General features: G+C 49.9%; 1 protein-coding gene across 7 annotated transcripts in view; it reads right to left on the reverse strand.

Moving 5' to 3' along the window:
* Window positions 1-792: 792 nt before the first annotated feature.
* FHL1 (four and a half LIM domains 1) overlaps window positions 793-13,062 on the reverse strand; it is a 60,821-nt gene continuing 48,551 nt past the window's right edge. For 2 of the 7 annotated variants that reach the window (XM_027092433.1, XM_027092434.1), the window contains exons 3-8: window positions 5,319-5,500; window positions 5,003-5,177; window positions 4,219-4,388; window positions 3,586-3,772; window positions 2,809-3,008; window positions 794-2,453 (exon numbers count right to left, since the gene is read on the reverse strand). In XM_027092433.1, the coding sequence (XP_026948234.1) occupies window positions 2,370-2,453; window positions 2,809-3,008; window positions 3,586-3,772; window positions 4,219-4,388; window positions 5,003-5,177; window positions 5,319-5,474 (972 nt within the window). In that variant the 5' untranslated portion in view covers window positions 5,475-5,500 and the 3' untranslated portion in view covers window positions 794-2,369. Of the gene's footprint in view, window positions 2,454-2,808; window positions 3,009-3,585; window positions 3,773-4,218; window positions 4,389-5,002; window positions 5,178-5,318; window positions 5,501-12,811; window positions 12,913-13,062 lie in introns of those variants that run through there. The other 5 variants (XM_027092432.1, XM_027092435.1, XM_027092437.1 and 2 more) reach the window with 5 other exon arrangements.

Here is a 13,062-nt window from a genome sequence, read left to right on the forward strand (position 1 = left end):
CCCCTCTCCTCTCCTCTCCTCTCCTCTCTCCCTCTCCCTCTCCCTCTCCCTCTCTCTCTCACTCTCACACACACGTCTATTCCCCCTTCATAGAAACACTCACGGTTTCCTATAGACAGGTTTTGACTCCTTAGCCCCAAAGGGGTTCTGTCCTTTGATTAGCCCGGGCGTGAGGCTCCTCAAAGATGAGGCCCTCTCCTCCTGCCTCAGCCTTTAGCTGAAGTATCCTGGGGACCCTTCCACCTGAGGAGTCTGCAGCAGACACCCATGTCACTGGGCACCCAACGCCATCCTGAAACGACCACGTGGCGTGGACGGCTTGGACACCCTAAGAACCTGAGCCTCGTGGGTGTGGCTGTGATCTGCAAGCTACCTCCACCTCTGCCCACACCGTCCCCACGCCCCCCACCCCTGAGATACAGAGGCCCCAGTGAGCATCCTCCCAAATGAGCGGCAGCCTCGAGGGGGTGCCTTCTTCCGACGGTGGAGGAGCGGCAGTGGAGGGCACAGCGGCGTTCGCCACAGCTCAGGGCTCTGGGGCGGGGTGGGGGGCACAGGGAAGGGGCAGCCAACAAAATAGGGACGGGATGACTTCTCGATGACAAACTTCAGCTGCAGTTCCCTTCCCGCCTCCAGCCCCCTGGCCAAAGGAAATCAGTGTGCTCTTTTTAAGGGATATGAACATCTGGGAAATGTTATTTTGGGTCAGAATGGGGTTTTTTGTTACTGTTTTTAACTGGATCCAAGTGCTGTTACAGGTTGGTTTTATCTTGTAATTCGTGTAGTTGCCCTCAACCGCACTGAACTGAGCACGTACTCGAAGGAAGGAAAAGTTAGTTGTTCAGGTCTCTGGACCAGCAGTATCACCTCGGAACAATTGCACCGGACAGAATTAGAAGTCGGGAGGCAAGTTATTTATATGCTGCTTTATTTCTGAAAGGATACACTGAACTGTCAGATGATCATAGCTAATGACAAAATGTAGAAATGAGGCATCGGCTTCTCTAACCACTCCTACGAGAATGTTAATGTGCACTGTCATTACATGTGTACTCTTGATATCGTCTCATTATACTATGTAATATAACAATGTAGCTAGAATACAGTAAGTAGGTGATCCTGCATCTCAGGTAAGCGCTACGTGGAAATCCGCTTCTGCCTGCGGGGACAGTGGCCTCCGCATGCCCCCAGAGAGCCAGCTAAGCTCTTGAGGAACAGTCCTTAGAATCCCAAGAGAAGGGACTTGGCGGGCCTGCTTATTAACACACGGACACAGAGCAGACAAGTACTATGTTACAAGGGATTCCACTTGTCACTGTTGGGAAATGTCATATCCGTGTCAATGACAGTCCTGGCGCCTGCTCACCTACCCCTCTCGAGTCTTATGGTTACTTCTGTAGGATGACTTTCAAAACTGCAGGAACGTCTGAGGGGGCTAAAATATTTCCATGCAAGTCTCCAAACCCAATAAGCTATGTTGCTATTAATTAAAACGAAAATATTGTTAATTAAAAAAAGATAAAGGACAGCTGGGTTAGTTTTGTTAAGCTTCCAGAAGTATTCGCTGTGAGGACGTTCTTCTGAAACAGGCTTGTTTGTTTTCTCAGATCTGCCTGCACTTTCCAAGTCACCTGCACGTTCCATGTTTGAAAGTAGGAACGCTCAGAAAACACGCCACACGGGGAAATCAAACGTTAGTACGGGGAAAAGGTCAGTTGAGAATTACAGCTAAATTCAAATGTTAATTTTCTGGAAGTCCGTGTTAGTCTTTTGAAAGCACAAAAGAACAGAAGGAAGGTTCTGATGAGGAAGTTAAACCATGCATTTCGCTAAGTTCTTTCTGCTCACGGAACAGGGTGAGCAGCCGAGTTGGAGCAGCCGCTGCAACTCTGATGTGTCGTGTGACCGACACGGTGGGTCCCAGCTGAGCCACAAGAGGCATCTCAGTGGGGGGCTTTATCTCTTAGGCTTCTTGCTTACGTTACTAAGCAGCTACATGGTCAGCACTTTTCTGCTCTATGATAAACATGCAGAAGAGTCAATCTAGCTAAGTGTTCGTTTGCTAATTGCAGCTATGGAGAAATTGACTTTGCTGCAGGGTTGCTTTTTGCTAAATCCTAATAATGATCACTGTGTGCCCTTACTTGAGTAATAACTGTAAAATGGGAGAAAAGACAGAAGGAGCAACCCTGAAGAGGTGAAAGGCCGCTCTCGCCCTATGGGTGGTGCCGGGCAGAGGGCGAGGACACGAGGAACAAGACTCAAATTCCATTTTACAGGACAGGAGCCCCTGTCACTTTACAGCTTTTTGGCACAGTCGGGGCAATACACTTGCTCCTGATGGAAAACAAAGCGCTTGTTGGCCAGATTCATGGAGCATTTTTTGCAGTGGAAGCAGTAGTCGTGCCAGGATTGTCCTTCATAGGCCACCACACTGGAGCCTTTACCAAACCCTGTGGAGGAAACAAAAGCAAACAAAAGCGACAGCTGAGTGGACACAGGTGGCAGCCAGGCCGCCGCCTTGCCCATTCACGGAGCCGACAAGCACGCGGGCAGCGTCCGCCCGGCGCCCGGCCCCCCACTCCACCGCGCACCGTCCCCCGCGCCGCCGGGACCTGAGAAGATGCCAGAGCTCAGTCGAGGGCCCCCTTGCTCTCCAGAACCCACATCCCCTGCCACCGCCATCGCCCTGTGACTGATGCGCACCGACCTCCCAGCACAACCAGTTTCTTTGATTTAGGTCAGGGCCATGGCATCAAAGTGGCCACCAGGAGGCAAACTTGGGCTGTTTGTGGGGTGTGCACTTACCGGGCCTCGAGGAGCTGCTAAGCTTCGATTTTTTCTATAAAGAACCACCACCCACGAGGGACAAGTCCTCTCTCCACCCGGATGCCTGCCCCGGAGGTTGGCGCTGGGAAACAGGGTGAGAGGCAAGCGTTTCCCGTGGCACACTGGGGGCTTCCTAGCTTTAGAGACTGGGTGGCTCACTCTTGACACAGTCCTTTTCCCTGAGGATGGCAAAAGTCTTCTCAAATGTACATTTCAAGGCTCCCCGGGAGATGGGAAAATTGGAGGCGGGGGAGAGGGCCCAGGGCACGTGGACCGCGGCCGCGAGATGAGGAATGAAGTGATTAGCTCGGCTCCTGATCGCAAAAAAAACTGCCCACTGGCACCTCTGAGCTAGCCTTCCGCTATGGGGTGTTCTCATCCCAGCTTCTCGCTCTCCGGCCTCCCCCACCTCCCCTCCCCTCCCCTCCCCCACCCCAGCCCACCCCGCTCCTCTCCCCCCACCCCTACCCCCCAGCATCCCCGCGCAGTGCCTGCCCGTGGCCGTGGGTCTCAGGCTCGTGATCTCCGGCAGCAGCGTTAGTTAGTCGGCAGTCGTCAGAAGTGTTCTGTGTTGCAAAGGCTAACCTGGCCTGGGGGAGAATCCAAACTATTTGGGGGCCTTCGGGACCACAGTGGCAGGGGGAGAGGGCATTCTTTGGGGCCTTTGTGGATGAAACCGACGACGTAGGAAAATGAGAGATGGTTACCATGCGCAAAACCTAGCCTGGCAGACTTAGCAAGGACTCTTTAGCCTACCAGTGATGGGGTTCTTGCATCCAGCACACTTCTTGGCCACAAAGTTCTTGTAGCAATCCACGCAGTAATACTGGTCCTCCACAGCGGTGAAACGCTGCCCAGCCAGCTTCTTAGAGCAGGTAACACACACAAAGCACTCGGCATGCCAGGGCTGATCCTGGTAAGTGATTCCTCCAGATGTGATGGCCTAGACCAGGGAGTGTAGCACCGGATTCAGATTCAACAACCATTTTGTTGAGTGCCTACTACGTGCCAGGCACTGTGCTGGGCGCTCTGGTCTACAATATCTCATTGAATCGCCACAACGGCCATGGGAGGCAGGCGCTATTATTATCCCCCAGTTACAGATGAAGACACTGGGGTTCAGAGAAGGCAGGCCCCTGTGCGAGGTTACTACACAGCAACTGGGGGGAGGAGGCCGGCCTCCAGGGCCGGTGTGCCCGCGGACAGCCTGCCTTGGCCTGGGCGTGGCTTTCTACTACCACAGTCTCATCATCTGTAAAACGAGAATAATAATCCCTACGTCACAGGGCTGTCGTGAGGATGGAATGGGATAGTGTGTGTGCAAGTGCTCTGCAAACTGTCAAACGCCTCTAGAAGCAACGGTCAGCGCAGAACTCCCTTGACACGTACCTTGTTGCACTTCACGCAGTGCTTGGCAAACTTGGCCTCGTGGCAAGTCACGCAGTAGAAGTCCTCCCCTTTAGGGAAGAAGCTTCCCGTCCCGATGACTTGCTTGCAGTTGCTGCAGGTGAAGCAGTCTTTGTGCCAGACGGTGCCCTTGTACTCCACGTTCTGATCTCCTGCGGGGGGAAGAGACGGGGTAGCCCCACTGACAGTGCTCTGCAGGGGGCTGCATCCGCTGGCGCCGTCCTGGGCCCTCCAGAGGGGAGGAAATGCAGGCCCTGCAGTTCTTGGCCTCACGCTTCCAGCCACCTACCCGCAGGGGCTTCTCTACCGCGTCCTCCTGTGGTCATGCCAACCCAGACTCTGTCAGGGAGGGGACCCCGGCTGTAGTGATTTAGGGTCAGATGCCTGAATCCCCGCCCCCCCCCCCCCCCCCCCATGGCCTTTGTGGACTCCGAGATTCAACGGGGGACTATGTGACCCGGAATTACACCCTAAGGAAGAAGCATGCTTCGATCACTTACTATCCCAAGTGAGAAAGCGCTACATACTTTTCACTTCCTTCTCTTGCCACAGACAGTTCTCTCCAGTGTTCTTTAGTTGCCGTGTGTGCGTGTGTGCGAGCATATATGTGTACACATATATACGTGTATATATATGCGTGCATATATACGCTGAACTCCAGCCGCGGCTCCCAGCAGCGCCAGCCCCATCACCGCAAGCAACCCCACGCCACGTCTGCCCCCAGGGCCTCCTCCCTGGCTGCCCCGGGGCTGAGTGCGGCCGGTACCTGCCACGATGGGCTTGAAGCAGCCCTTGCACTTGGGGGAGTCCTCCCGAGTGGTGCACTTGTTGCACAGGATCTTGTTGTCCTTGGCCACGAAGGTCTCATTGGCCAAGGAGCGGAGGCACTTGGCGCAGCGGAAGCAGGTGTCGTGCCAGTAGCGGTTCTTGTAGTGCACCTCCTGGGAACCAAGCAGGGGGCCGGACGCCGTGAGCGGGGCGTCCCGTCAAGACGACATGGTCCCTCACACCAGAGCCCGAGCGGAAGGGCCGGTGCCCCGTCCAGGTCCACCCTCAGCCCCGCCCGCCCCCGCGGCCGCTACCTTGGAGTCGGCGCCGATGGGCTTGCGGCACTCCACGCACGTGTTGGCGCAGAACTTGTCGAAGCACTTGAGGCAGCAGTGGTGGCCGTCCTTCTGCACGTACTTCTTTCCCTGCAGGTTGTCCCTGCAGTAGTGGCAGTCGAATTTCTCAGCCATGGTGCCCACCTTGTAGCTGGAGGGACCTGCGGGGGACGAGCAGGTGGGACAAATGACCAACGGGAAGGCTGGAGCGTGGCCCGAGGGGCTCTGGGGAGGCCACCACGGGACCCAGGCGACAGGCGCTTCACCGTGACTCCTGCGACGAAAGCGCCCCGCGGTGAGTCCCTGGGGCCCCGGGAGAGAGAGTCCTGCTGGGCCGTCCCAACACAGTGCTGCCTCACAGAGGACACTGGGGGAGGGGGACAGGGGTTCTGGCGGGCACGGGGCCCCAAGTGGTGGGGTGAGTGAGGGCAGGGCTGGGACGGGGCAGGCAGGAGAGGGGAGGCCGAGCCTACACCAAAGGACAAGGACACAGCTCTCTGGGCCGAGTCTGCAGGCGGGCAGCCCAGCTGGCAGGGAGGGAGGTGCCCAGGCCCTCACTAGAGACCCAACCAGGAACCCCCGCCTACAACTTTCTCAGCGGGGAGAGCGTCCTCCGGACGCCCAGCTGTCCTCCTACCTGCAAAATGCAGTTCATCTGAACAGAAACTTACTGCTGACCCTGGACCACGCTAGGCACGTAAGCAATGCTTATTAATTTATTTTAAATGGCGACTTTTAAGTCTGCCAGAGCACTTTTTAATCCCTGAAAAGAACCTAAAGAATTATTTCCCAGATAGTTTACTGACTTTTGAGGCCCAAGCGATCAGGCAAGAGAGGACTTATTTAAAAGGCACTCTTGACGCGTACCGGCCAGTTTTGTGAACTATCTGTCACGGTGACGTTCGGTTTTGTGATGCGCCAAACTCAAATCCCCCTTTGTTTAAGCAACTAAGGGTCAATACGGTCAATGAACTATACGATTTAGGACATTTGCAATTTTCAAGTATAATTTGGGGGAAAATGGTTATCCAAGAACCCCTTCCATTGCCTTCATATAACTACTCCCTCCCACCCCACCCCACCCCATCCCACTCCCGCCCCCGGAATCACAGGCACTAAAGAACACTCTGTTAATCCTGCCACCAAAGAGGTACCAAATGTGAGTTTCTATTAGCTCCCAACTTCTGTAAGCAGAGGCTAATTTCTTCCTCTCTCCCTGAGAAAGAAACTTACACGGGTAAATAGACAGCAATTATTTAATTTGCCCAGGAAACAGGAAAACAGAGACTATTTCTCCAACTACCCACAAACGTGGTTATTGTGCAAGTGAACAACACCCCAGGAGTAATTTAGAGAGAAAGAAGGAGGGAAAAGAAACGAGCAGTTGCCCGGTACTCACCGCAGCTCTTCCACTAACTGGCCAGCCCCAGACTCCCACTTTGGGTCCCATTCCCAGTTTTTTTTTTAATACAAACACATGTCCAAGTTGTTTGGATCCTGTTGCTGTAGGCAACCAAACAGCAGAGCGAGCTAAGGAAACCACACCCTGTGTCTGAGCACCGCCGGGGCTGGGCTAAGGCAGAGGACTCGCACTCAGACCAGCCTCTGACAAGGGCAGGTGAGCAGCGCCCCAGGCCCATCGGCTCTCCAGACACCTGACGACTGAAGCCAAGCAGTGACAGTCTTGTGCGAAGACAGGTGCTTGGGACAGTCACGTACCAGTTCAGAGATTTACTGAGACTAGAGAATGGTTCTTACCGGCACTTTTCCCCCAAAAGAAAACCGGGGTGTTCCCTTACATAACTGGGTTAGAAAGGAAAAGTAGAGACATGATGAAACGAGGGTCCATCTCCTTGAACTACGCACTGTTTACTTAAGGCAGGTTTTAAACTGTCTTTAGCCCCCGTGTACACCGGAAAGGGCGCCTGTCACAGGGATAGAACGTTGAAAATCACTCTCCTTAATTCATTCTTGTTGGCCTTTCACATGTCACATAAAATCCTTGTCTTATTAGCTCTTCCATATTGAAACTGTGCACTCAGCGAAGACTTACTTTCTTGTTTAGAGCTGTGTAGAGAAACCAAATAAATCTCCGGTAACAGTAAGTGCCAGGAAATTAAATTATCAGTGGGTCCTAAATGCCATTTGGCAGGAAGTCAGAATTTGTAAGATTAGACAGCGCTGGCTTCCTGCGTGGCTAGAGACTATCTTCTTGGACCACATTTGAAAATCCCTCCTTCTCTCTTACCAAAGTCTCTATTTAGAGTAAGTCTGAACCCAACTCATTTTAATATCACTCTCTCTCTTTTTTTTTTTTTGCGGTACGCGGGCCTCTCACTGTTGTGGCCTCTCCCGCTGCGGAGCACAGGCTCCGGGCGCCGGACGCGCAGGCTCAGCGGCCATGGCTCACAGGCTTAGTTGCTCCGCGGCACGTGGGATCTTCCCGGACCGGGGCACGAACCCGTGTTCCCTGCATCGGCAGGCGGACCCTCAACCACTGCGCCACCAGGGAAGCCCCAATATCACTCTCTTTTGATGTCATTCAAAGAAGAAATGGATTCTAAATATTTCTGTACTAGAGTACCATACAGAGACCCACCTAAGGGATGGTTCTGTCTCATGGTATTTCTGAATCCTAGCTTTATGGTAAAAATACAGGTACTTACGTCATACAAAAAAACAAACTACCAGAAGACACAGTGGATTCCATTTAGAGCTTTTGGAGAGAAGGAAAACCACTATGGTTTCATACTACCAGAGAGATCTTACCTGCCAAGCCTTTCCCGCCTTAAAACCACATACTTTCAAACTACTATTCTACCAATGCCAAGTTCTTCATTGGTTATTTTTATCGTTCTAGAACACGACTCGCCCAACAGTTTCTAGGCATCCACACGATGAACTAATCCATGGCTTAGCAATGAACATGGCAGAACCAGAGAGTGTTGAAAATGGAGTCACCGAATCTGTTCACCACTTTATCACACCTACAGTGCAGGGTCGTAAAACCAAGCAGAAGGGAAATTCAGTGAACACCACTACGGAAAGCCCCACCACTTGGTGTTTTTGAGTCCCAGCTGTAGGCATTATTATTTTTTCTTTCTTCAGTATGAAAGGCCCAGGGTCATCTCATATTCCCCGCCAATGTGTACTTAAACCCAGAGAGTGTGTATCCAGATGAGTGACAGATTTCAAAGGGCACACCCTTTAGAACAGCTTTCCACAGCTGCCTCGAGCCTCTTTCATGTGTGTGCGAACACTTACTTGTCAAGATAAAATAGGCACTTCTAGGAATGCAGGCTTTATTGCCTAAGAAGTAAACAGGCTGGAAATACTTAAAGCATGTTAACAATGTCGATGTCAAATTCATGAACTTTAGTACCTTTTTGCAATAAATCCAGTAAGTGGAACTTTGGGCGACGGGAATGAGCTTACCTTGTGGTTTTCTAACCTTATGATTATTTGGTCCAAAACTATTTCAAACCTTCACACAGTGTACTTAGGAAGAAGCTGGAGTAATACATTCCTGCTGATGAGATAGTTACCACATCAGACCTCTGCATAAAATATCGACAATGTGCAGAAGAGCAAAATATTTCGTTACTACTTATCCTCTAAGAGATTAACAACTCTAAGAAAACGGCTTATAAATGACAACGCTGACAGGTTCCTAAAAGACAGCAAATACCCTAATTTGTGGGCTGCACCGAATGAGCCACAGTGAAGCACTGACTTCATGAGGAGAGGGAAGCTCTCCGCTTCCCCTTCTTTCCCCTTGTTAGAAATAAAAGAATAGAGAAAAAAATGAAGGTGGCATTTTTACCTCCTCTTTGGGGCTCTCTTTAATCTTAGTGAATGACATAGACTTAGGTGAGGTGTATCTCTTAGGGAACAATTTTTTACCCCCTTAGCAATTTCTAAGTTCGTGAAATACAAAACCTTTTAACCTCCCAAAACTTCCAGATCTGTTTGCCTTGACCTATTGCTGTTATCTGGGAAAGGGCGTCATCAATCGTGAGATGAAACACTGGATACATACCAGTAGGACACTACTTCCCTTCCTGCCTTTGTCCAGGACATGTCTGCCCCAGGGAAGCTCTCTGACTAATCTTTATTTTTTTTTTCCCCTGCGGTACGCGGGCCTCTCACTGTTGTTGTGGCCTCTCCCATTGCGGAGCACAGGCTCCGGACGCACAGGCTCCGGACGCACAGGCTCAGCGGCCATGGCTCACGGGCCCAGCCGCTCCGCGGCACGTGGGATCTTCCCGGACCGGGGCACGAACCCGTGTCCCCTGCATCGGCAGGCGGACTCTCAACCACTGCGCCACCAGGGAAGCCCCTGACTAATCATTTTATAACAAAGATTTCTGTTTTAGAAAATCAGGGGGCAGCGCCTGTGACCCTAAGGTGCTGACGTCTAACTGATAGTCCTTTATAAGACTTAGCCGGTTGGAATGCAGTTGGAAATGTGTCAAATTTTAGGTATTTATTCCAAGATGGTAGCCTGATTTTCTTGCTATGCCTGCTTCAAAAGACACATCATTCTTCACTTAATAAACAAGCTTCCTCTTTCAGAAAATTCCTGAAGTACATCCAACATTCTAAGAGGGGCCTATATAAACCTCAGTATCTCAATAAAAAGTTTTGGCTTCCGATTTAACCATGTACACATACAAGAAATATAACACTGCAACATCTGGGGTTTTTTGTTTGTTTTTTTGATTTTTACTATAAACCTCATTAGAGAAGATCCAATTTGTATTTAATAATCTTGTTTCTGCTTTATATGTATTCTCTCATGGATTTCTTGCTAATCTTCATTTTTCCCCTCCTGCCCAAGTGGCTCAAAATAAGAATATTTAGGGAAGAAGTGAGTATTATTACTAGGTAGCATTTTTCTAACTATGTGCTTTCCCTGAGTGGTATAATGTACAGTATAAACAGTGAACAGCAACTCAAATGGGAAAAAATGCAGGTTATTTCTGGTCTGTTAATGGCTAAGTGCAACATACCAGGACGTTAGTCACTCCACGTATGAGAACATTCAACACACGGAACGAAGCCTTCGCTGATGAAGGGGAGGCTTGCGCAGCAGTCGCGCCTGCGCACCTGGAGGCGCCGCCCCACGTGGGGGATAAACACCTGCACAGCTGCGACAGGGAAGGGCTCACGAGTCACTGAAAAGTGGGCTTTCAGAGAATTTCACAGAAAATCGGAAAGTGGTTTTTCCCTTACAAACAGACCAGGTAACAGTTCCATGTTATTAGCAACTTCGCCGGTACGCTGCGTTTAGGAAAACCCCCGCCAACTCTCCTTTGGCTTTTGCTGGTCACAGGTAACCCGGTTTAGATGACACCCGGGATCAGGAGGGCTGCACAGAGATGATCAAACGAAACATTACGTGCCCCTGAACTTACCCCGGGCAGATCCTATCCCAGAGCCACTCTGTCCTGACACAGGGCTTTTCTGAACGTCGCACACAACACGTGCAGCACGTTCTGCCCCTCGCGCCGTAGAGAGAGGGCTTCTGACCTGGTAGCCAACACAACATGCGTTTTCAGCTTTTCTAGTTGTGGCACAGTAGCAGGCGGTCGTTTGGTGGTCATTAAAAGTACAAAACGTTCAGTTTCACCCTAGACCAAGGCTTCTGACTACCACTTCCCAGTTATTTCAGGAAGCCAGTCCACCAGGTCTGCTCCCCTCGCCCACCCATTCCCGTCACATCCCTGCCTGGAGAGGATGCTGGGTGACTTCACTGCCCTCCCACCCACCCCATCCTCAACCTAAAAGGCCAAAGGGTAAAGGAATGAAATCTGCACAACTTTGCAGACGGTAAGTGTTCAATAACAAAAGGATCAATTCTTGTCCTTGAAACGTCCTCTCAAGTATGTGGATGGTCCCTGAAAATGGAGTCTCATCCATCCAATTATCCGAGCCTCTATTGTGTCCACACAAAGTCCATTTCAGGGTACTGTGGGGCTTCTTTCTGTGAGCACTTCTTTCTCAACTGCTTTCATGGACCTATGAACCTAATGTAACACAAGATGATAGTTCCTGATTTTAAAAATCATCTAGAAGGTGTCAGTAATTTGTCTAGTCACGGTTATAGCCTCCAGATTTACTATAAGAATAACATCGGGATTTGGTGCACTTTAAAAACCAAGGTTGGGCGTGTTATAAGTATGTCACCTTTGAGATACATTTCCCTGTCATTTAATTAGTAAATAAAACGGGGAGTTAACGTGAGTTCAAGGCCCACTGGAACAACTGCTACAGCTGACTGCTGTCTACACCCAGAGAATATGTATGTTGGCCGATTACCACAACGTCAGGCGTGTGGTGCCATGTCTGTAAAATGGCTCCTGGGGGGTGGGGAGAAAAACAGACGGCTCTTGAACCCTTGGGAACAGGGAAGACATTGCACACTGATTCATTAAAGCAGTGCATTCCATCACAGCATATTCGTCTTAAAACAACGAAAGAGAAATTTCTCAAAGTATTTCCACTGTTTAAGTATTGACAGGCAAAAATATATATATATATATATATGTATATATATATTATTGGCAAGCAGTTACAAGCTTTCAAAATCAATTTTTCCAAAAGATTGACGCTGATAATCATAATACTTTGCCCCTTAATCTGAAAGCTGGGAGATGGGACAAAGTGCCTGGTTGCTAAGAAAGGGGACTGTTACTCAGGCAGAGGGCAACAGAGCCACGGCGACATTCCTGGCTTCGCAGGAGAGAGTGGCAGCAGGCTGACTCCACAGAACCGGGCTTTCTGGGGAAACTGGCGGTCCTTCAGTCCCTATCCCGGGGGAGTCTTGCCCATGGCCCAAGGGCTTCCTCGGTGTCAGGAAGAGTCTCACGGTAATGACGGTCTAGAAGTTCCAAACCTTTGCCCCTTTTTCTGATCAGAACAATTAATAACCTATGTGTCATGTCAAAAGTATCACAGCAATTTCTTCAGGAAGAAAAGAGACGGCTCAGAAAAGGAGAAGATGTGGTTAAGTCAGTATGGACCTTCTTAGTTATAAATCTTCCTCCTTCCAGCTCCATATTCGATTGACCTTTTCTAAACACTTTAAATTCGATTCATAGCACTGTCAAGATGAAGACTTGTATCTTATAAATAACAAAAAAATTCCTGAAACAACAAAGAAAACCTCCTTCCTCACACAATCTCTTTCAGCTTCATAAGATGTCCTGGAAAATGTACAATACAGTAGTATGCTTATACATTAAAAGAAATAAGGCACTCAAACTGCTGATTTTACTTGAATAAGAATAATCTTTTGTCTTGGAAACAGCATTCGAAGAAGGCAAGGACAGAACAGAGACGAGCTACGATTTACTATTTATAGACAAGGCTAAAATCATTTCGTCGAAAAGTAGCTTTTAGACAAATCATAAGATTCAGTGCCCAAATAAAACTGTGCTTCCTAGAAGATAAAGAATATGCAGTTTTACCTGAGTGTCTATGGGAAGCCATGGCTTAGAGACCAAGTTCAGGAGCGGCACCTAGACCAGTCTTCCCTCAAGCCCAGCTGATAAGGCTGTGGCTCAGTTGTGAACATACATTTAAGGGGAAGCGGCTAACACAAAAATAACCAAGAGCAGATGGCCCACCCCTCCCCAGAGATCACAACCTTAATCCCACTAGAAAATTCTTAACCATTTTAGGTGATCCAAGGGAGAAGAATAGGACCCAGTAAAAATAC

The sequence above is a fragment of the Aethalodelphis obliquidens genome, unplaced genomic scaffold (assembly GCF_003676395.1).
Source record: "Aethalodelphis obliquidens isolate GAN/ISIS:26980383/991018 unplaced genomic scaffold, ASM367639v1 scaffold78, whole genome shotgun sequence".
NCBI lineage: Eukaryota > Metazoa > Chordata > Mammalia > Artiodactyla > Delphinidae > Aethalodelphis > Aethalodelphis obliquidens.